General features: G+C 37.9%; 1 protein-coding gene across 3 annotated transcripts in view; it reads right to left on the reverse strand.

The window, feature by feature from the left end:
* LOC123311280 (D(2) dopamine receptor A) overlaps positions 1 to 23,287 on the reverse strand; it is a 284,840-nt gene that overhangs the window by 78,712 nt on the left and 182,841 nt on the right. For all 3 annotated transcript variants that reach the window (XM_044895162.1, XM_044895163.1, XM_044895164.1), the window contains 2 exons: positions 3,425 to 3,657; positions 2,723 to 2,933 (listed from right to left, as the gene is read on the reverse strand). In XM_044895162.1, the coding sequence (XP_044751097.1) occupies positions 2,723 to 2,933; positions 3,425 to 3,657 (444 nt within the window). The remainder of the gene's footprint in view (positions 1 to 2,722; positions 2,934 to 3,424; positions 3,658 to 23,287) is intronic.

The following is a 23,287-nucleotide window of genomic DNA, read 5'->3' on the forward strand; positions in this document are numbered from 1 at the left end:
ATTTACGGTCCCGGAATAGTGATATCTAATCTTCCAATGATCCAGGGATAGTAGAACTCACTCGAAAGCGCCTTAAGGGTTCTCCACTTCCTCTGCAAAGGACCAAACTTTCTCGTCACATCATAATAAGGGTGTCACATATGAACCGGGCATTTGATCCCTAAAGCTATCATGTAAAGACTTTTATTTCTCTGCGAGTTCTTGAAGAAGATTACCTGAGAGAAATATTACGCCGATTTCCAGCGAAATTCCAAGTATGCCAGCTAGTTTTTGTTTTTGTGAAAACAACGATGGGAGTTTCCTCATGGAGTGATTTTTAATTGTCAAACTATCATGATCGAAATTTGTGTGAATGCAAGCTTATCTGTAAACTTTACTTACTAATATTTTTTTTTTTCCATTTTGACGTTTAAAGACATTATTCAGCTCAGAGCATCTAATCAAGGCTGAGTTGACGTTTATCCACTCGGAAATATCATTGTTTTAACTTACAAGTGAAATAAAAAAACATGCATATAGAGGCTCAGTTTTTGACTCGTACAAATATTTTAGCAGTAGATTCTTGAGGTCAAAAGAAACACTTTTTTCTATACCATTTTTTCCAATTCGGCCCTGATAAAGACATATGTATAGTTATTTTAAGTTTTCATAATGAGCTGCTCAACTCCTAGAGAAATCAAATTACATTTAGAATACCTAGCTAAATCTGTGGCATTGAAACATCTGTGGATCTTTTAAACAGAGTTGTATCCAGTCAAAGTAGCCAATTTTTCATATTCATAGATATTTTATTTTTGAACATCAAACAACTCGCACTATACGAGAAAATATGAAGAATACTTTTATTTTACAAAACGATCAAATATTCATTAGATAGCATCTAACTCAGTTTCAAGATATCGATTGAAATTTATTCTGGGAGGATTCTGCATTTCCTTAATCTTTTTAGGGTTTTCACTCCCAATCTCTGAAACAAAATCAATTAAAAAATGAAATAAACGATTTTCTCTTGCGTAAATTCTTGCACCAATTTGTCAGGAGCAAATCAACTAGAAAAAATTGTTGCCTGACAATGAACTGAAAATAAAGAACTGAAAATATAATTTAATATTGTAACGTTTCAAGAATTGGGTTCGTTGAATTTTTGGTATTTAAAATTTACGTACGTAACATAATGGTCATAATGAGAAAACTGGAAGACGTGGGTGATATCTGGTATGGTATGGTATAGTATGGTAAAGAAAACAAGTGTTTCTTTTGACCTCAAGAATCTACTGCCAAAATATTTGTACGAGTCAAAATATTTGTACGAGCCAAAAACTCACCATGTATATAAACGGATTAAACGTCATATTGCTCTTGTTGCTATGGATTTAATGAGGCTCTAGCAACAATCAATCGAAGCAACAACTTTCATGTCATTTCATAAAATAGATAATTCTCTGAGAATTTTTATGATTTGAATCCTAATCAAAATGGAATAAAATTTTGTATACAACACTTGAGTTAAAAGTGTTTATTTATCAGAAGAAAAAAACTACTCGCCCATCGGGCTCGTGTGTTAAACTTTCTTCTCATGAATAAACATTCATTCAACTCACTTGTTGTATAAATAACTATAAATTGATAGTGAAAAATAAATATGAATCTCATCAATTATTTAAGAGGCATTATGGCTATGTTGCTGCGTTTTAGAAAAAATCGACAATCGTCAGTTTTGGAACTCGAGAATGTAAGGACTCCAACAAAAATGGAATTACTGGACTATATAAGAGCACTGTACCATATGGATGTGCTTTTAATTCAGAACAGTTCTTTGTAAAATAACAACCGAAGAAGCGTTCGATGCTACAAACTATACTAGAGTCGGAAAATTGGAAAAAAGATTTCTAAAATTGTTTTCACGAACGGATAAATGCGAAGAAAATGTTGAATATTTATGAACATATATTATTGTTCCGAATGAAGTCTGCTTTACTCAACTAGGCTCAACGAAAGGAGAACAACTCTACTATAAGAAAAAATAGAAAAAACTAGGACTAATTTCCTGGAAACTTCTATATGTAATGTACGGGCTTTTTCATCAGACCCTTGTTTACTGAAACTTGATTTTTGCAATGATAATTTTCAATCACATTTAATAAATCGATATATTAATTCATTTCATCGGGATAGTTCTCTACCACAAAGGGACTTAAACAATGATTCAACCTGTAGCCTACTTCATTTAAAATTTATATCCAAGAAGCCATCAAAGGCTGAAAAATTAGTACCTACGGAATGGAGGTAGAAACATATGATGAAAATCTCAACGATTTGCTGATGACCGAGGAAATTATAATATAACAGGCGACGAAAACGACTTAGATAACATACTCAGAAAATTGACAGAGGAGTATGAAAAATGAGGTTTATCCTCAAATATTCTGTTCCACCTATACTGATTTTTACATCCCATTTTCATAAGCCTGTTTCAGTTTTCTGAATACTTAAGTCGTTTCCTTCACCTGTCCTAATTGCAGTTCAGAAGTAAAACGAAGAAATTGTTAGTAACCCTAGAGCCTTATGGCAGAGGACTATTTAACTTCAGTCTGAATATTTTTGTATTTGTTTGAAGCTATTTAATTTTTATTATTTCTTAGTGACAATATTATTTGAATCATTGATGTATACCTATATATTTATTTGCAGGTTGATGTTGACATATTCCATAAGTACTCACCAAAAGCAGTGTTGGCTGGTCCACCCATCCAATTACTGCTCCAATTTGGCGCCCCCAAGTTCTTCTGCTGACGGGCTAGTAGTCTCACTGTCAACCAGTAGGTCACCAACATCACAAGAAGTGGAATATAAAAAGAAATAATTGATCCTATGAGTTTGTACAAAGGATCAGGAATTTGGCAGGTGCCATCCATTATAAGCGATCCCTGATCCTGAAAAAAAAGTCATATTAGAGTTCATCTTAGAAATGATGAATGAGGTACAACATCGTTGTCAGACTTTCAAAATAATCCGAATTATCGAAATGAGCCATTTCATAAAATAGTTTAGATTACAAAATAATGAGAAAAATTCTGCAATCGTAAGTTTCCATTTAATTTCCACTCAAAAATCGAACGGGCCAATATCCTAACTAAACGAAACCACATCGTTGAGTTGAGTTTTTCCCATTGCTTTGCGATAATGCAGATGAAAAAAAAAAGATCTAGGGTCGTTTTAGGATCAATTTCGATAATCATTTGGAATTTTTTTTCAACTTTATGTTTCTTGAAGAAATATTTTTATTCCTTTTTTTATGGGGAATCACAGGAAAAACGTCAAAATACTCGATAAACTAATTTAGGCCAAATTCGTTAAGAATCAATTTCTTCAACCAAAATAAATTGTTCACCTTATTCAATGAAAATGTATAGAAAATGCTCACCTTAGAATACATCAGACTAAGAGGAAGACTCATCGCTATCGACAGGAGCCAAACAAAAACAATTTTCAATGTGACCCTCCGTCTAGACTTATTTCTCCCAAACTTCATCGGGTATCGGAGCGACAGATATCGATCAACACTAATGGTACATAAATGCATAATGGAAGCTGTGCAGAAAAGCACATCCAAACATATCCAGGCTAGGCAGTAGATTGAGGGCAACGGGAAGTATCCTGAAACAAAAGATTTCACGTTAGAGCCATCGCCAATCATCAAATATGAATAAAATCATAATATGTGGGAAGTTTGCCCTTAACCGCGGCCTCGCTTGAATAGAGGTCATGTGATATATTCCAGATAAATGGGAGGGGTGGTTCAACGAAGTAATTACCTCCCTCGAGATCGAATTGAAGACGAACAATTTATGGACTAAACTAAAATATTTTGGGATAGAATGGGATCAGGGATCGGTTCTCTACCATTCCCGCTGTATTTATAGTGAATAAGAGGAAATATGGAACATATGCTATCATCATTGAACTCTAAAAGAACTTTTAGAGTTCAATGGCTGTCATTATTGTCTTCCAAACTGGAGGGGATTGAATCGGTTCACGTTTCACACTAGGTGGCGCTCTGGGTTACTGGATAGTACTCAGTAGCACTTGTCACTATTTGAATTAATTCTTATTTTTAGAGTTATAGTTGAGCTCAGCATGATTGCAATTCTGTTATTGGTAAACAGAGCAGTTAAGACTGGATTCTGGACCAAAATATTCTGTTCACTGACGGAGCCGGATTCCCGAGAGATGGTGACGTCAGTTTGCCTAAAATCCACCTTTGGGCAGACGAAAACCCGTATTTTTACTTGTTTTACCAGACTTGATGGATGATGTTCTTTGCTCAAATAGACTAAATATGATTTATATCCATAATGGAGCACCTCCGCATTCATTTCGGGATGTAAAAGAATATTTAGAATAAACAAATTAATTCAGATGCATAACATCCGCAGATAATTAAATCAACGAATGTTACGATCTAAAACGAACTAACAAACTACCATCGCTCGAAGTATTACCAGAAATTCCATTTCGTCGACAAAGAGTAGATGCTGACCATTGTTTCGGTCTTATTTGACCTCGTCAGAGCAACAAAACTCATTCGTCAACGAAATGTTATGAATTGCCGGCTCCTTTTCGTTGCCGAATGAGTTTTATTGAGACCGAAACCATGGTCAGCATCTACTTTTTGTCGACGAAATGAAATTTCTGGTAAAACTTCGAGCGATGGTAGTTTGTTAGTTCGATTTAGATCGTAACATTCGTTGATTTAATTATCTGCGGATGTTATGCATCTGAATTAATTTGTTTATTATTTACCTGCCTTACTATGAAGGCGTGATCCATTTCTTATTAATATATAGAATATTTGGATCAATTTTATAATCAGAGATGGATTGGCCGAAAAGAACCCATACACTGGCCAGCTCGGTCTCCGGATTTGAATTCCCTAGATTTTTTATGGGGTATTTGAAGGAATACGTATACTCAACTCCAGTTCAAAATATTCAAGAATTGGTGATAAGTGTAATGAACTCTTGGAACCGAAATAAAAATACTGCCATTTTTGATATCGTCTTAATGTATGCGAAAACAGATCAGAACATTTATTGAAGTTAAAGCTAATGGTCTGCATTTTGAAAATTATCTATGAATTTATTTTATATCGATCATGTCTCCATCTATTTATCTTTCCATATCTACAGGGTGTGCGCGCCATGGGCAGAGGTCGATTACTCTAATTCTATTAACTTTACAGAAAAGAGTTTCAAACAAAACTTTCCTCTTTTAAGTAGATCATCTCCTAAAATTATTGAGAACTATACAAAGTGTTTCTTCTGCACAGCTATCAATTTCGTTATTTTAAATGAAAGACCCTATATATTTTTACATTTTTGAAATCTTTGTTAAATTTGAATATAAGCTTGATAACATAATATATACATAAGGTACTTAGATAAAGGACTATAGCTTCGTCCCTATTCTATGTAATTGATTCAAAATGGGAATCTGTCTAGTCAATAAATGAAACGCTTTTTTTTGTTCATTATTCAAAACAACTAAAAGCGAACAAAAAATGTTTCAATAATGAACAGAAAAAAAATGGTATTCCCTATGTTCGGTGTTAAATTTTCGTAATCTGTTTTTCATATAGATGGAGGTTGGTTCCAAAGTATAATAGTTTAGAAGTAAATAACCTACATTAATAAAAATGAAAAATTTATTCGTCCGTTTTTCACTTGAATGATATTAGAATTTAATTGCAATATTCATAAGGGCAGCTTGACTCTCGTTTTGGCCCATCTGTTCTTTCTTGCTTTGATCAAGCTTGATGCACATGAAGTAACATAAAGCAAATAAATCAGTTTTTACTACGGAAGAGAGAGTTTTTTCATTCTATTCATTGGATCCACTTCAATTCCGAATTGCTACTCGTCAATTTCTAATAACAACATATAAAACTGAAATGAGTATTTCGATACTTCGATGGAATCAAGTTCAATATTGACATTTCATTGGATAGGTAGGTACTTTATTTCGAATTTACGATTGGAGCTTCCACGGTTCCATAATTTGTTATGTTTAAATTGATTTTTTAACTCCAGTGCTGTAGTGGGCGGACATAATAACATCCTCTTTTTCGAATCTGAGAGCTGGAAATATGTACATATTTATATTCATGGTTTCCAAATTATGTTGGAACTCGGTTCGCTTTGTTTTCAGGAATTTAATATGTCGAAAGTCTCCCATTTTTTCTCAAGAGAGATCACATTATGTTTCCAAGCCACTTTTCAACAACCCCTGGTTGAATCGTTTTAGAGATTCAAATGAGTAAATACGAAGGAATCGAACAGCTGAAAGAGAAGCTCTTTCAAAACTGTCGTTCAAAAAGAAACATAGATTATATTATTACGGTCACATTAGAAATAACTTGGAGATGTTGTTTTACTCGACACATTTCGTTTGAGAATATAAGGATGTAACTTTGCTCGCAAGTGCCCTCATTTCCAAACAAAAAATGTTGGGTGAATGAATTTGCGGTGTGTTTCAGTTAGAACACTAACTGAAACGAATTGTCATCAGTCGTCCTAAACTCTCTGAAAATAACTACTGGAGGTAACACCTATCTATGGAGAGTAGAGAGCAGGAAAACGATCGCCGTACGAAAAAAGTGTCTCCAAAAACGGAGAAAATAGGAGTCACTGCGATTGCAAGGTTGATCTATAAGGGGTGGGGATTTAACACGTTGACTGTCCCCATTCTAATTTTTTTTTCACCCCCCACGTCCAACACATTTATCCAAAGAGAAGGGTTACTTTTGAGTGATAAAATATATATTCTATGAAAAATTAATTCTGCAGCCATTTAAGGAAGTTTTCTTGTTCAAAATCTTCAAGTCCAATGGAAGGCTTGATGCTGACGTTTCTTGAATCACGTATGATTAATTATGATTGAGGCTATCAATACATATTTCTACAAGACGTTAGCCCATATGAACCGACCAAACTGCAGCGTTCATGAAAAGTAACCATATTTATCTTGAACGTCAAATGAATCAATGAATCACATACGACTCATGGACTCCTGGCGAAAATTTTTATGTATCATATGTGACTCATGGGACAGTCAACGTGTTAAGCTTCAATTTGAAATGAACAGCCTTCATTTCATTTTGGGTTATGTATCATCGTATTTTGTTTCTGCTGATGTTTCTCAAAATTTATAATAAATATGAATTTTCTGAACTATATGCAATAAAATACAATTCCCATTATAAAGGTTACTAAGTAATAAGCTTTATGCATTCATAATAAATGACGAAATCAATGAAATTTGAAAAAAATGATACTACTTCATTCACTTTTATTTTAGCAGTCGGTTGGCCATGGAAATTTGACACATTTCACTCTGTATATTACGAAAATGTGGGGTTATGAAGCTTGTCAAAACATTTTTGGGTTTTAAATCAACGCTATGTTGCCTGTTCTACGTAAAAGTTTCTGTTATTACGTATTTTATCACAATGTCGAATCTCTTCGGAAAATATGTGACGAACAAAATTGAAGTTTATACAAACTGATTGAAGGCATACCAAATCCAGATATTTGCATGGAAAATAAATAAATAAATAAATAATATGCACTAGCTTGAGGAGAGTTAATGTTCGTTATCTTTTTTGGCTTACATTATTTGTAGATTTAATATTAACCCGAAGATGAAATGCATATGATGCAGTGGTTGGGAATGGGTATCTCCCGAAGGAATTAACAGATAATTACAAGAATGTTAAATTCTTCAACAAAAATCATCTTGCTTGCATCAATATAAGTAAAAGGAATTGAAGGAAGTTTTCAAGTTAAGATGAACTACTCCTTTGAACGAAAATTTCACATGAATAAACAAGTAACAGGGCAACTTGTGCGTATTTGTAGCTATTCATCTTAATACGTTGATGTAATAATAATAATTAGGTATTTATTGGTACCTTAAGACATTTACATTGTATAGGACAAGTCAAATGAAAAATAGAAAAATCCATTTTGGGGAACTTATTTTACGATGACATTCATCGAAAATCCTGTAGTAAACTTTTTGCATTAATTCACTCAAACATAAAATTCTCAAATGCCACCACTTTTTTGGGTCTCCCAATAGAAGGAAATTCTTTGTCATCCTCTTCATTCACAATCTTTCTGATTGTGGAAATATTCAGCTGAAATGTAAGTCGTTTAGATTCAGATGAAACATTATATAAATTCACTTACATTGAATATGCTCGCTATCGTCTAACGTATTGTGGATTTTCCCTAATAGCACAAAGTAGTCCTATGGACATCCATAGGACGTCCTCTTCGGACATCCATGGGACGTCCATTTCTGGTACAATGGACGTTCTATGGACATCCGAGGGACGTACAAATGTCACAACTTTGAACCGAATTCGGACGTCCATCGCGGACGTCCAATGGATATCCCGTTGGGACCATCATTAGCTATCTCAACGGTACAAAAATTTACTACGACGTTGGCTATCCTTTTTATCAGAATTCTAATGTCTTTGAACCCAATGTCTTACACTCAGTCACAGATGGTATTTTCTGTGTTGTTCCCATTTCCATCCATACTTACTAGAAAGTTTTTACACTTGGCCCGGATTCGAACTCGTGAGTACGTGGGGACATCGTATTACTGAGCCTTCGCTGCAACCGTCCTAGCTACCGAGACTATACGATACACCTACTTGTAGGAACATGTTCATTATATTGTTAACTGATTTATGGAATAGTAGTCGATCAATACAGAAATACCATATATTAAGAACTAAAGTCTTAAAACTCAAACATAGATTATTTTATAATAGTAATTACTCAAGTATTTAGTCTTCGTTCATCATAACGTTATACATAATGTAATATTCATAAGATATTCATATACTACAAAGCGGAAAAGAAGGAGTTTAGTGAAAAATAATATTAAATTTTGGTGTTCATTGATATACATGTATGTATTATTTTGGTCCATATTACGGACTCCTTGTGAATATCCGGTATGGACATTCAAAAGATGTCCCTACCGGATATTCACTAGGTATCCGTGATGGACGTTATACGGACCATGTAATGTGTATATGTAATTTGGTCCATATTACGTCCATTAGGGACTCCTAGTGAATATCCGGTATGGACATTCAAAAGATGTCCCTACCGGATATCCTTTAGGTATCCGTGATGGACGTTATACGGACCATGTAATGTGTATATGTAATTTGGTCCATATTACGTCCATTGCGGACTCCTAGTGAATATCCGGTGATGGACGTTATACGGACCATGTAACTTATACATGTTATTTGGTCCATATTACGTCCCTTACGGACTCCTAGTGAATATCCAGTATGGACATTCAAAAGATGTCCCTACCGGATATCCAATAGGTGTCCGTCATGGACGTTATACGGACCATGTAATATATACATGTTATTTGGTCCATATTACGTCCATTACGGACTCCTAGTGAATATCCGGTGAGGACATTCAAAAGATGTCCCTACCGGATATCCAATAGGTGTCCGTCATGGACGTTATACGGACCATGTAATATATACATGTTATTTGGTCCATATTACGTCCATTACGGACTCCTAGTGAATATCCGGTGAGGACATTCAAAAGATGTCCCTACCGGATATCCAATAGGTGTCCGTCAGGGACGTTATAAGGACCATGTAATATATATGTATAAGTTATATGGTCCGTAATATGTTCATCACGGACACCTAATGGATATCCAGTAAGGACATATTTTTGACATTGCCTGTATTGAGTCGGTCAGGGACTATTTTGGAACTATATGATACGGACATATGTCATATAGTCCGTATTATGTCCATCACGGTCATCCAATGGATATCCGATATAGACATTGTACATAAATGGGACTAACAATGGATATCCATCTTGGACGTCCTAAAACTGTCCGGAAACGGACGTCCAAAGGACATACAAATCAAGTCCATGTACGTTCCGACGTTAAATGGACATGAATTGTACGTCCCATGGACGTTGTGTGCTATTGGGGTTTAGAATATCAGGGTATAACTATTTGAATGAGCGGACATGAAATCTAAATAGCACTTCCTGAAACCCTGTCTCTTTTTTCAGTCACTTTCGGCATTTTCTTAATAAAAATTGAAATAAGTTGTGGCAACGGCGTTATGATATTAACGACATTTCATGAGTGCCAACCTTACTTCGTTCTAGTTACAAAAACTTGAGAAAATTATTTCATGGCCAACCGACTGCTAAAATAAATTTGAATGAAGTATACATATTATGTTTATCATACTTTATTGAAAACAGGATATGTTAGTTGGTTTAATGTAATCTTCAAAATTATATACATTCGCAGTCAGGAGTAGAACATATAAAGACAATAAAAGGTAGCAATCTCAGATTGATCAATTATTAGAGTAAATTCTGTTTCCAATACTCAGCTGATAACCGTTATAAATATATTATGTTATGCCAACAAAATTCTTCAAGATTATCCACTTCTGAACGATATAGTTTTATTGGTTAGATATTCTTATTCAGAAGAGTCCACTTCTCACGCGCTATATCAATTTCGATTTCGTTTATAATGAATCCATCATCTTATTTGATATCTTCATCGCAAAACTGCTTTTGACACCCAAATTGATTCCGAGTCGATTCTTGAGGTAGGTTTTTTTCCAATTTTCTCTCAAAAATTCACTGTGAAATTTTATCTCTTCTCCTTTACTTTCCGATGCCAAAGCTCTCTTACACTAACGCACGCTTCAACATTTCACCATCATATGTTGTTCTCTTATCAAAAATCGAAAATATTAATATTCTAATCACCAGGAAGCCAGTTCACTCAGCCAACTTCAAAGAGTTGAAATCAAAATTTAACCCTCTCGTGATCACCAGCGCGGCTGTTGGCAAAAACATGAACTACCTATTGGTACATATTTTAGAGGACAAATAAAGTGTTCGATTCTGATTTGAAAAATAGGTAGCTCTTTTTTTAAATCTTTTACAATTGATAATACGAAATACCACGTTCTCCTCTATTTATCCACCGATTAGGAAACAATTCGTTCAAAAACATACGAACGTTTAGTCTTAAGTGTGTGGACACATACTCTGTTCAAAAAACTAACCATGTTTTTTTCCAAAAATTCTTCCTCCTCACCCTTACTAAGGTGAGAAATCATTTAAAAATCAGAAGAACTCAAATATCTCGGAAGCTGTTGATTTTTGGTGATCAATAAATGAGTATACAGCAAATGTGTCATACTAACACCTCCTTCAAGGTTCACGTCAAATTTGGCAACACCCTGTATAGTTCTTCCGAATAGTTCTCTTCCTATTCGATGTTGGATAATACTGAAAATAAAACTCAACTGTTTCCTAAATACTACAAAGTCTTATGGGAAGTGAGAAATTTCATAATATATTTGTGAGGATTGTCTGACCAATCAAATCTACGTTGTTCACAGAATATTCCGTCTGATCGTTCTCTAGAAATTTTACGACAGCATTGAATAGGCTTTTTTTGATCAAGTTCTCATTCCTTACAATTTATGTATTTGTTTCATATGATATGTTGTAACACATGCAAGTTTCTAAATGATCTCCTTGTTAAAAAATATTGAAGATAAAGTTAAACTCTTCCCCGATTGCTATGACTTTTACAATAATGAACATGATGCAGAATCCTATGGAGTGTTCTCCAACTATATTCTTTCCCAGCATATCCGAACGTGAACATTTTCTCTCTATTTTCAGTGCTTTCATTAACTTAATTATTTGGCAAAGGTCATTCAAGCGAAACTTCCCTTTAATGAAAAAGTTGCACTGGTTCCTAATTTCGTAGTGGGCACCGACCAATAAAAAAAAACATCGCCCATCTGCTGCCCCCTTTCATCGAATCTCAGAGTGCCTTTTTCAATCCGATCTCAATCGAAATATCGCTTTTTCCGCCATTTGAAGAAAGAGGGAGGTTCATCACAAAAAGCGCTTACTTTACACGTAGTTCAGTGAAACCCCGACTTTTGAAAGATCGTATCCACGTTTTTGAGCAGTGGTTGTAGATAGGACGAGAACTGGCATTGTCAGGGTAAACCTGAAAAAGCTTATAGCAATATGAAATCAATTGGTGTTCCTGAAATATGCAATGAATTTTTCAGCATTCATGCAATAACAAACATTTCTGTTGAATAATTCTCATTCAGCAATGTATGAGGAATTGAATTCGAATCAGATGGTAAATACGGAGAGAAAAAGTGTATTATTGAAAGAGAGTCAGAGAAAATTTTATGAATTAAGTGATTTAAGCAGAGTTGAATATCGATGTTTCCTACAAATATTTCTGTTATCTTCTTAAGCAACTGCAGAAAAAGTCCCAGGATTCCAAATTTCTCCTGACTTATTTTCGGACAATTTGTAAAAAACATGTTCCAGAGACCTACATCAGGGCGCCTATATTTTATATTTTTCACGAAATTGAAGATCTGATGAGTTTAACTTCAATTTATTCATCTACATCATTCCAAATTATTGAGACATTTGAGATGTGTTGATTTGGTGATGGCTAATGAGTTCATCCGAGAAGCATGGTCTCTAACGTTCCTTGATGTAGTGTGAATTGTTTGGTTGAAGTATAATATATTTTTTTATTATACTATCGATGGGTTCAATGTATATTAATATAATTTTTTATTCAAATCTTGCCTTATTCGTTATTATCAAGTTTTTTCTAAACTTTCACAGTTGAATTGAAATATTCTGCTGTATGACCTGAATTCAAGGGCTTATTTGAGATACAATATTTATTTTTACTAAAAGTGCAGCATCGCTGTTGAGTGATATCAATGTCCAATTAAAATATTTCAGATTCAAGAAGGGCTCTTTTATGCAAACATTTTACACAATGCTCATTTTATTATAGAAATCTAGTTGTAGGCCGAATGATATTTTATTGCTATAGTCCATGCTGCTTGTTTAGTCATTAATTAATCCTGTATTAATAATACGCAGTTGATTGAAAATCAATTGCCAATTATTCCATTAGTTGCCCACTGTAATCTAGTAGGTTCTTCACCATGCAATCCATATATTGAATAGAGTGTATGACATCGAAAAAAACCACAGTCAGTGGGTTGGGAAATTGTATTATAATAGAAAACCACTTCGACTGCTTGATTCAATCTTGAGGGCGAAATCTTTCGAAATAATATGGAGTTTACTTTTTAAAGTTAATACATTCCAGAATATAATTCCAAATAAGGAATAAACCCACTTAAATATCAGGCTACTAGTATTTCTTTGTTCAGATAAAAAGCCAGTCTTTCGAGAATGGTGTTTCGCAACGCTTTGAACAAAGTGTTTACGATTAAGAATTCAGTGGTCAATTTTATTCGTCTTTTATTCGTCTCTGTCAGGTTTGAGGAGCGCATCCGAGGCTGGGTACTGGGGGTAATGAACCCCCTTCTACACAAAAGTGTTTTCCACACTAAAACATGACCTATTTCTTGAGTTTCATATATGTTCATGCTTTATTCCCTGAATAATAATAATAATAATGAATATTGTTCATTGTAGATACATGCATATTTTTGACATTGTTTTATGTTTTAGATTAGAAATAAAACGCCAAATTATATTATAAATGTGCTACAATCAATTACCCTCCTCGTTTTCGCTCATCTTATAGATAGTTCGGGACAGCCCCCTACAACTTATCACTACCCCCCCCAAACTGAGCCTCTGAATGTGCCATTGGGTTGATGTTATAAGACCATTGAGAATAATATATATTTAATACACGGTTTTGAGTTGTATCTCATCTCTTGAGTCAAAAAACGAAGTGTCCGAGCGTTTTTTCGAAATAAGTTAAGTCCTCTATAATGTTTCGTATGTTGCCAGAATTTGATGATCTACTCATGAACAACTTGTTTTTACAACAAAAGTTCATGAAATGGACAATGTAACGGAGGTTAATCTGAATTTTATTATAGCTAGTTTTTCAACTAATAATGCTCTTCTTGGTGAATTTATTCTTTAAGGGAAAAAAATTGCGGAATGATTTCGAAAGGAAATTCCTCGTTTTTCTGGTAAGTATATAATTATTTATATCGATTGAAAATTTTGAGGAGAGTAATGTTATTTTGTGGGACTCATATTTATAATTATAAAACATCACTTCCGAGAAGCGCATAAAAATTTTATGACTCCATCTTCTCTGATATGAATGAGATGTAATAAACATCTCATTCAGTTGGAATTTCCCTGTGGTCCATAAAAATGAAATATTGAATTTTATTTCTATCACCTACATTTTTATTCAGGAAATTGAATGACTGAATTTAAATGAATATATTTTTCGTGAAATTGGACTATGGTATTCATACATAGATAGATAGATCAATTTCATCTACCAGCAGTGAAAGAACAAACAAAAATGCTCAAATATTTATTTGTTCTACTATATTTTGAGGTGGTGGGCAAATGAGTTTTTTTTAGCCAGACCGCATATTAGCCTAGTTGCACACACACCGATTTTGGACGGCCCGGAATAAAATCGGCCGATATTTTATCGGTAGCAGTTGCTAGCACACTCACCGGATTTTTACCGGCCAAACGATCAGCCAAACGAATTCGACTGAAATGGTCGGTAAAAAACATTGAACTAAAGAAAGAAATCCTTCTTGAGTTCAATGGTAAACAATCGGTGCTAGAACAAACGTGTACTTAGTCACGCACGCCACTACATCCCGGTATTGCCGGTATTGAACGGTTTCTCACCGGCATTTTACCGTCACCGATCAGTGGTCGGCGTATGTGCAAGGTCCCGTTCCCACACGTGGTTCACTATTGGAATTTGGACGACCGATAAAAAATCGGCCGTCCAAAATCGGTGTGTGTGCAACTAGGCTTAGGGTACATTTCAAGGCGCTCGTATTATTTCATAAAAATGTTTGGCTTTTTAGGTTCATTATGTGTTCTTGTCGTAAAATAGGTAGGAGAGGAGATACATATTGTGAAAAATATATCGGTGCGGGTGGCGAATATACGAGGTGGCAGTGTTGGAATTCAAAAAGAACATGTCGAAATCTATAAACTCACCTATTTTATTTCTGAAAATTTTGCATTGGGACTACCAAATAACTTTCTGTAGGTATCTCATCAGACCTCAGAGTATATGATATACCACTTCTTTTATCAAAAAGAATTTCTTTTTATGATCAACAAATCATATATTTTGCTTTATTTTCATATTTCGAAATCTTCAAGCAATATAAAAAGTAACGACGAATGATGATGAGATCTATATATATGAACTCAATGATTTTTCACAGGTTTCTAGCTCTAATAAAACCAGCCTTTTGGTCTTCATCAGAGCTCTGAAATGGGACAACAAAAGAAGTACTATGAAATTCAGATAAAACTAAAACACTAGGTAAAAGATAGAAACATTATTTTTTCAAATTACATATAATAGTCATATCATGAAAAAAATCACTAGTTAGAAAATAGGTTCCGAAAATATCATGAATTGTGCGGTTTCATTGCCAATAAGTAAAATTTGTTTGAAGATGATAAACGTTCCCATGCAAGATTATAAATGACTGAGGTTATCAAATTATAGTTGTTCTTGGGAGTATGCGAGCATCATGATGGTAGTTCGCATACTTGGGGTTGAACAAAAACTTCTATTTATCTTTGATTTTTCTCATTAAATAATTATACGCGGTATTCAGATTTTCTATGTCACTTCTCTTGTTGATGGAATTTTCGTCCTGTTTTATATGGATCATCTTATCCAATAATCTTTTTTTCTAAATTTGTAATATTTCTACTGAGCAAGCATCGAAATCAAATGAAGATTTCTTACATATTATTCAGCTAATGCTGAATGCAGTCTCTTTTGTGTTCGGATATTCGGTCCTCAAGGTAGCGATTAGTTCGTCCAATATATGTGGCTGGACATTCTTTACAAAATATTTTATATATGATGTTACTGAGTAAATTCTAAGGAAGTTGCACTCTTAGTATTTGTAAATAAACTGCTCCACATGAGTTGGGGATATTGACTTAAATTGCAAAAAAATGTAGTTAAAATATGATTTTTGTGATGAAAATTCATATTAATATGATTTCAAGTTGCAAATTAATTTGAGCCTGTAGGTCTGCAACATATACGAGTGGTTAAGAAAAATCGAGTAAAATAACGAAATTTTATTCCCAGAGAATTCAAGCATTTTAAGACTATCAATAGAACAGAATATTTGAGCGCTGGAACCGACTGCCAACCGACGTGGTGACCGCTACATCGGTTAATGTTTTCAAGAATCGCTACAACAGGTGGATCTCTTCTCTTTGAATGTTGTTTTTTTCTTTTTTAATTTACTTTCAAACATTTCATGTATTGAGTTTATAGGAACTGTTACCTCAACTCTTATTATATTAAATAATAATAATAATAATAATAATAATAATAATAATAAGAAAGCGGTACTGCTCGGAACGGCGAGAACTGTACGCAAGTACATGGGGAATGCAGAGGAACACCGTCTGCTCCGACAGGAAGTGCGGGTGGAGCAGGAATCCAACCTACAGCAGGGAGGCGAGGAGCGACCCGGACCCGACCACCACCACGAGCCCGAAAACCTGGAAAGGGCTCCAACAGAGCTTAATCCTTTTGATATCTGAGATATCTGGGATAAGTAAATTTTCCTCTGGAGAGGAGTGTGAAAGCTGCAAGGCTAAAGTCATAATAATAATAGCTACAAATATGCTAGCCATCCCGATACTTACCTACTCTTTCGGGGTGGTAAACTGGACGGTGAACGAACTCCTCGATCTTGATAGGTCAACAAGAAAAACGATGAACATGAATCGTAGCCTTCACCCAAATAGCTCGATTCAGAGGATATACCTTCCACGAAGCCAGGGGGGTAGAGGATTGCAATGTTTGGAATATCAACACTATCAACAAACATTGGAAACAGCAGTAAGGGTCCTAAGAAGTGAAGACCCGCTTCTGAAGTTTGTAGCTCAGCATGAACTCACGAACCACGGAGCCTTCCTATTCCGAGCTGGACAGAGAGCCTTGGAGAAGCTCGGTATAACCGGCGTGTCGATCGATCCTGAGCGTGCTGGAGCACCGATCACTCAAACGGACCAAAGAAGGCTAGCAAGACTGATCCGGAAGTCTCAGTCGAATACATTACTCGAACATCATATGAGTAAGAGCCTGCACTCCATATTTTTCAGGAGTTTAAAAGACCAAGATCTTTCGGAAGAATTGTCTTTCGCCTTTCTAAAGTCGGCTAGCCTTAAGTCAGAGACGGAGGGATTTGTGATGGCGTGTCAGGATGGAGTAATAAATACCAGATGGTATAAAAAGAACATCATGAAAATGGACACCCCAACAACGTGCAGAGCGTGCCATAGTCAACAAGAAACGATTATGCACATTCTTTCCGCCTGCAGAGTCCATGCTCCATCGGGGTATATAGAGAGACACAACGCGGCACTCCGAGTTCTCTACTTCCATCTGAGGGCGGCATATGAGATAGACAAAGAACCGGTGCTACCATATGTGCCTCTGGAGATTGAAGCGGTGGTCCAGAACGAGAAAGCTCGAATATACTGGAACTATCCTGTCCCAACAACACGGCAGATCAATGCAATAAAGCCAGACATACTTCTTTTGGACAAAGAGCTGAAGGAATTGTTCGTCGTGGAATTCTCATCCCCTGCAGAAAACAACATGGTGATGAAGGAAGAGCAGAAAAGACAAAAATACAAAGATCTTGTTTTCGAGCTTGGAACTATGTACCCGGGTCATAAAGTCAAGATGGTTGTACTGATCATAGGATGTCTCGGAGGAATGAGAGCCAACTACGTGGAAGAATTGAAGATTATTCCGGCCTGCAGATTTTGGGCCGAGATACTAGCGCACAGAATGCAGAAGGCGGTGTTGCTTGGGTCACTGCATATCATCAGATCCCATGAACTCTAGATGCCACTTGCAGCTCATCTCTTTTGTTAAGGGACGCTGCAAGGGCTGGACGAAGAACTTCTCCGTGGAATGTGTGAGAGGTTTTTAGTGAGTAGCCAAACAAGATCTCGGAGTCTCACACTACCTAGAGTGCGGACCCTCTGGGCGCCCATAAAGGGTTTTCCCCTCACACGAAGGAAAAAAAAAATAATAATAATAATAATAATAATACTACCGCACGGGGGTACTACTTAGTAGTATACGGGTGTGACAACCCCGCGGACCCCGGTCACTCTCAGCCGATGTCGGAAAGAAATCAGCTAAGCCTCGGAAAACAGTCGCTGCCTGGGGATCGTCAGGGCACGTCTGGAGTTGGTGCTGGACGTGACAGCATGCGGGACACCAACGGCAGAACGCTGAGAAGGCGGGCGCCTGCCACACAAAAAGCTACGCCTTTAGACGAGGAGGACATCGACGAGGAGAGAGTTCAGGTTGTCGGTCGCATAGGGATTCAAAGCTCGCAAGAGCACCCCGTAGTCGGAACCGGCAGCCGAAACAGGACAGCACAAAGGGGACGCCACAAGTGGACGCCCGAGCAGCATAGCCTGCTGTCTGCGCTATACAGAAGATCAGGACCCGACAAAAGGGGATACATGAATAGGCTGCATGGTCTGTGGTGCGAAAATTGTCCAGACCCCAACTACATGACGCAGCAAAACCTGAGAGATCAGATCAGTCATCTCAAAAGAAGAGGAATCTTGCAGCGGTCTCGAGAGCAAGGAAGGTTGGAACAACAAGCTGAGGAGCAGGTGACAGATGCTTTGAGCCAACATCAGCAATTGACGGTTGACATAACTCAAGAACAAGCTGTAGCCCTTTTGAGTGATATCGCGGGCCGAACCAGGACTGGTACACGCCCCAACAGGCCAATAACGGAACATGTGAGAGATGTTCCAGATATAGAACGCGCTGAAGAGCAGGTGACAGATGCTCCGGACCAACAACACCAAGCGATGACTCACAGAAGTGAAGCTGTAGCCCTGGAAGCAAGGCCAAGAACGGAACAAGTGAGAGAAGTTCCAGAGATAGAACTAGCTGGAGAGCAGGTGACAGATGCTCCAGACCGACAGCAACAAAGGCCAAGGACAGTGAGAGATTCATCAGAGTTAGTCGACAATACAAAAGAGGCATTTGAGGCTGCCGTTGGAGACCCACTGATCAAACCCACCCGGATAAAATCAAGACACAAGGCTGAAGATCTAGCCGTTTTGAATAGCATCATTCAAGATCATCTTAACGAGACCTGTTCACTGGAAGAGGTGGAGGCTGCAGTGAGAGCAGCCGCTTATCTACTATGTCCACCGAAAAGTTCATCTGCGAATAAGAATAATGATAAGCATAGGAAAAGGCTAAATCGACTTGACATCAAAACAAAATCAATGAGGCAGCAGGCATCTTGGTACCAATGTGTCATAGATGTTATGAAAGGAAAAACTAAACCGAGCAAGAGAATGAGGGAGATAATTGAGGAGCTTCGTGCTATACATGGTACCGTTAACTTGCCCACAGTCCATCTACTGAAGCAGAAAGCTGTAGATAAAATAAGATCATTTGCAGCAGCACGAAAGAAATTGATTAGGTGAAAAAGATGGATCGAAGATAACAACACCTTCACCGCGGAACCATCGAAATTATTTCAACCTCAACAGCAAGAGGTGCAAAACCCACCATCACCTCAGGACGTCGAAGAGTTTTGGAAAAGCCTGTACGAACAACCAGCAAAAACCAGGGATACTCCAGCACTTCCCAGATTCCAGCAGATGTGCGATCAAACCCTACAGCAGAACGACGAACTTTCTGAAATATCAGCCGAAGATATTAGACAAGCCCTTAAGAACAAGAATGATTTCACAGCACCCGGACCAGACGGTATTCAGAACTACTGGTGGAAGAGCTTTCCGGCTACACATAAACACCTGGCAAGATTATTCAGCGGAATGCTGATTCGCCGTGAGCCCATTCCTTCATGGTTGGTGGAGGGTAGGACAGTGCTGATACCAAAATCAGGGGACTTAGGGCAACCCAAGAACTATCGCCCAATCACTTGCCTCAATACACTGTACAAGATTCTCACAAGTGTTATTCAAGATCGAATTCTGAGGGTTATTGGACCAGTGTGGGACAGTATCTACGAACAGAGGGGAGCAAAGAAAGGAGTGCAAGGATGCAAGGACAACTTGCTGATCGACAAGAGCGTATGCCTAGACGCCAGACATTACAAGCGCGACCTACATACATCATGGTTAGACTACGCGAAAGCATTTGACACCTCGCCGCACGACCTGATCATACGGCTATTAAAAATGCTGAAAGTCCACCCTAACATCATCCATGCGATAGAAAGCATCATTGCGTTGTGGAAAACGAAGTTTGCCATCCGAGCAGAGGGACGAACCGTTTATACGGGATGGGTGAGGTACAGAAGAGGAGTGTTCCAGGGAGATTCGCTAAGCCCGTTATTATTCTGCATAACACTCATGCCACTATCAATTGAGCTGAGGGCAAGCAAAATAGGATACAAGGCCGGTCCACCAGGCAGAAGGAACCACCTGATCTCCCATCTTATGTACGTGGACGACTTGAAACTCTACGCTCCCTCCAGGACCGCACTACAGCAACTATTGAATATCGTTTCCGAGTACACCTCTGCAATGGGAATGTCATTTGGTTTGGACAAGTGTGCTGTTTTTCATCTCCGCAGGGGAAGGGTTGATGATCCAGGAGAAGATATCCAACTGGAAGATGGAATGACTTTTCGACGTCTGGAAGACGGAGAAACTTATAAGTTTCTCGGGATGAAACAGAGGGGAGTACTGGAGACAACCCAGATAAAGGACGCCTTATCAGCCAGCTACAAGAAGAAGCTGAGAGACATCTGGAAATCACAGCTGTCAGGAAAGAACAAAGTATCAGCTACAAATATGCTAGCCATCCCGACACTTACCTACTCTTTCGGGGTGGTAAACTGGACGGTGAACGAACTCCTCGATCTTGATAGGTCAACAAGAAAAACGATGAACATGAATCGTAGCCTTCACCCAAATAGCTCGATTCAGAGGATATACCTTCCCCGAAGCCAGGGGGGTAGAGGATTGCAATGTTTGGAATATCAACACCATCAACAAACATTGGAAACAGCAGTAAGGGTCCTAAGAAGTGAAGATCCGCTTCTGAAGTTTGTAGCTCAGCATGAACTCGCGAACCACGGAGCCTTCCTATTCCGAGCTGCACAGAGAGCCTTGGAGAAGCTCGGTATAACCGGCGTGTCGATCGATCCTGAGCGTGCTGGAGCACCGATCACTCAAGCGGACCGAAGAAGGCTAGCAAGACTGATCCGGAAGTCTCAGTCGAATACATTACTCGAACATCATATGAGTAAGAGCCTGCACTCCATATTTTTCAGGAGTTTAAAAGACCAAGATCTGTCGGAAGAATTGTCTTTCGCCTTTCTAAAGTCGGCTAGCCTTAAGTCAGAGACGGAGGGATTTGTGATGGCGTGTCAGGATGGAGTAATAAATACCAGATGGTATAAAAAGAACATCATGAAAATGGACACCCCAACAACGTGCAGAGCGTGCCATAGTCAACAAGAAACGATTATGCACATTCTTTCCGCCTGCAGAGTCCATGCTCCATCGGGGTATATAGAGAGACACAACGCGGCACTCCGAGTTCTCTACTTCCATCTGAGGGCGGCATATGAGATAGACAAAGAACCGGTGCTACCATATGTGCCTCTGGAGATTGAAGCAGTGGTCCAGAACGAGAAAGCTCGAATATACTGGAACTATCCTGTCCCAACAACACGGCAGATCAATGCAATAAAGCCAGACATACTTCTTTTGGACAAAGAGCTGAAGGAATTGTTCGTCGTGGAATTCTCATCCCCTGCAGAAAACAACATGGTGATGAAGGAAGAGCAGAAAAGACAAAAATACAAAGATCTTGTTTTCGAGCTTGGAACTATGTACCCGGGTCATAAAGTCAAGATGGTTGTACTGATCATAGGATGTCTCGGAGGAATGAGAGCCAACTAAGTGGAAGATTTGAAGATTATTCCGGCCTGCAGATTCTGGGCCGAGATACTAGCGCACAGAATGCAGAAGGCGGTGTTGCTTGGGTCACTGCATATCATCAGATCCCATGAACTCTAGATGCCACTTGCAGCTCATCTCTTTTGTTAAGGGACGCTGCAAGGGCCGGACGAAGAACTTCTCCGTCGAAAGTGTGAGGGGTTTTTAGTGAGTAGCCAAACAAGATCTCGGAGTCTCACACTACCTAGAGTGCGGACCCTCTGGGCGCCCATAAAGGGTTTTCCCCTCATACGAAGGAAAAAAAAAATAATAATAATACAATGTATGGCCTTCACGGGCATCAATAACAGCTTGACATCTTCTTTGCATACTACACACGAGGTTGTTGAACATTTCTTGAGGAATTTGGTTCCATAAACTGGGCAGAAGCTCTCTCAGATCATTTAGGGATTCTGGGGTAGGTTGATGATTATTTAATCTTCTTTGGAGCATATCCCAGGCATGTTCTATGCAATTCAAATCTGGTGAGTGCGGAGGTATTGGTAAATGTGGAATACCAAGCTCCTCGCTCGCATTCTCAACTATGGCTGCACGGTGCGGTCTAGCGTTATCGTCTAGAAATTGAAAAGTTTCACCAATAGCAGCGTGAAAATTTGGCACAACGTTGTCAATGACTTGCTCCCTATAGTGTAAGGCGGTCATATTCCCAGGACAAATGTGTAGATCTGTGCGCCCGTTGAAACATATCCCGGCTCATACCATAACACTACCTCCTCGGAATGGAAGGACTTCTTGGACATAGCGACGATTACGGGGTATGGGTGGGATTGTCCATACCCTTATTCTTCGAGAATCTGAAAATCGTACACATCTGGATTCATCAGTGAAAAGGACACTACGCCATTCATTCATCATTCCAATTGATATGTTACCTTGCCCATTCCAGTCTTTGACGCTTATGGTCACGTGTTAATGTAACTCCTCTTAATGGACGTCTATAACCTAGATTCACCTCTCTCAAACGTCGTCTGATGGTTTAGATGGGAACTTGGACCCCATCTGCATTTTGAAGTGTATTCCGTAGCATTCTACTCGCAGATGTAGGGTTTCTTCTCGCCGAAATGGTGATGAAACGATCCTGAGAAGGCGTTATTTTTCGTCGCCTACCAAGCCTTGGT

The sequence above is a fragment of the Coccinella septempunctata genome, chromosome 4, assembly GCF_907165205.1.
Source record: "Coccinella septempunctata chromosome 4, icCocSept1.1, whole genome shotgun sequence".
In the NCBI taxonomy this organism is placed as follows: domain Eukaryota; kingdom Metazoa; phylum Arthropoda; class Insecta; order Coleoptera; family Coccinellidae; genus Coccinella; species Coccinella septempunctata.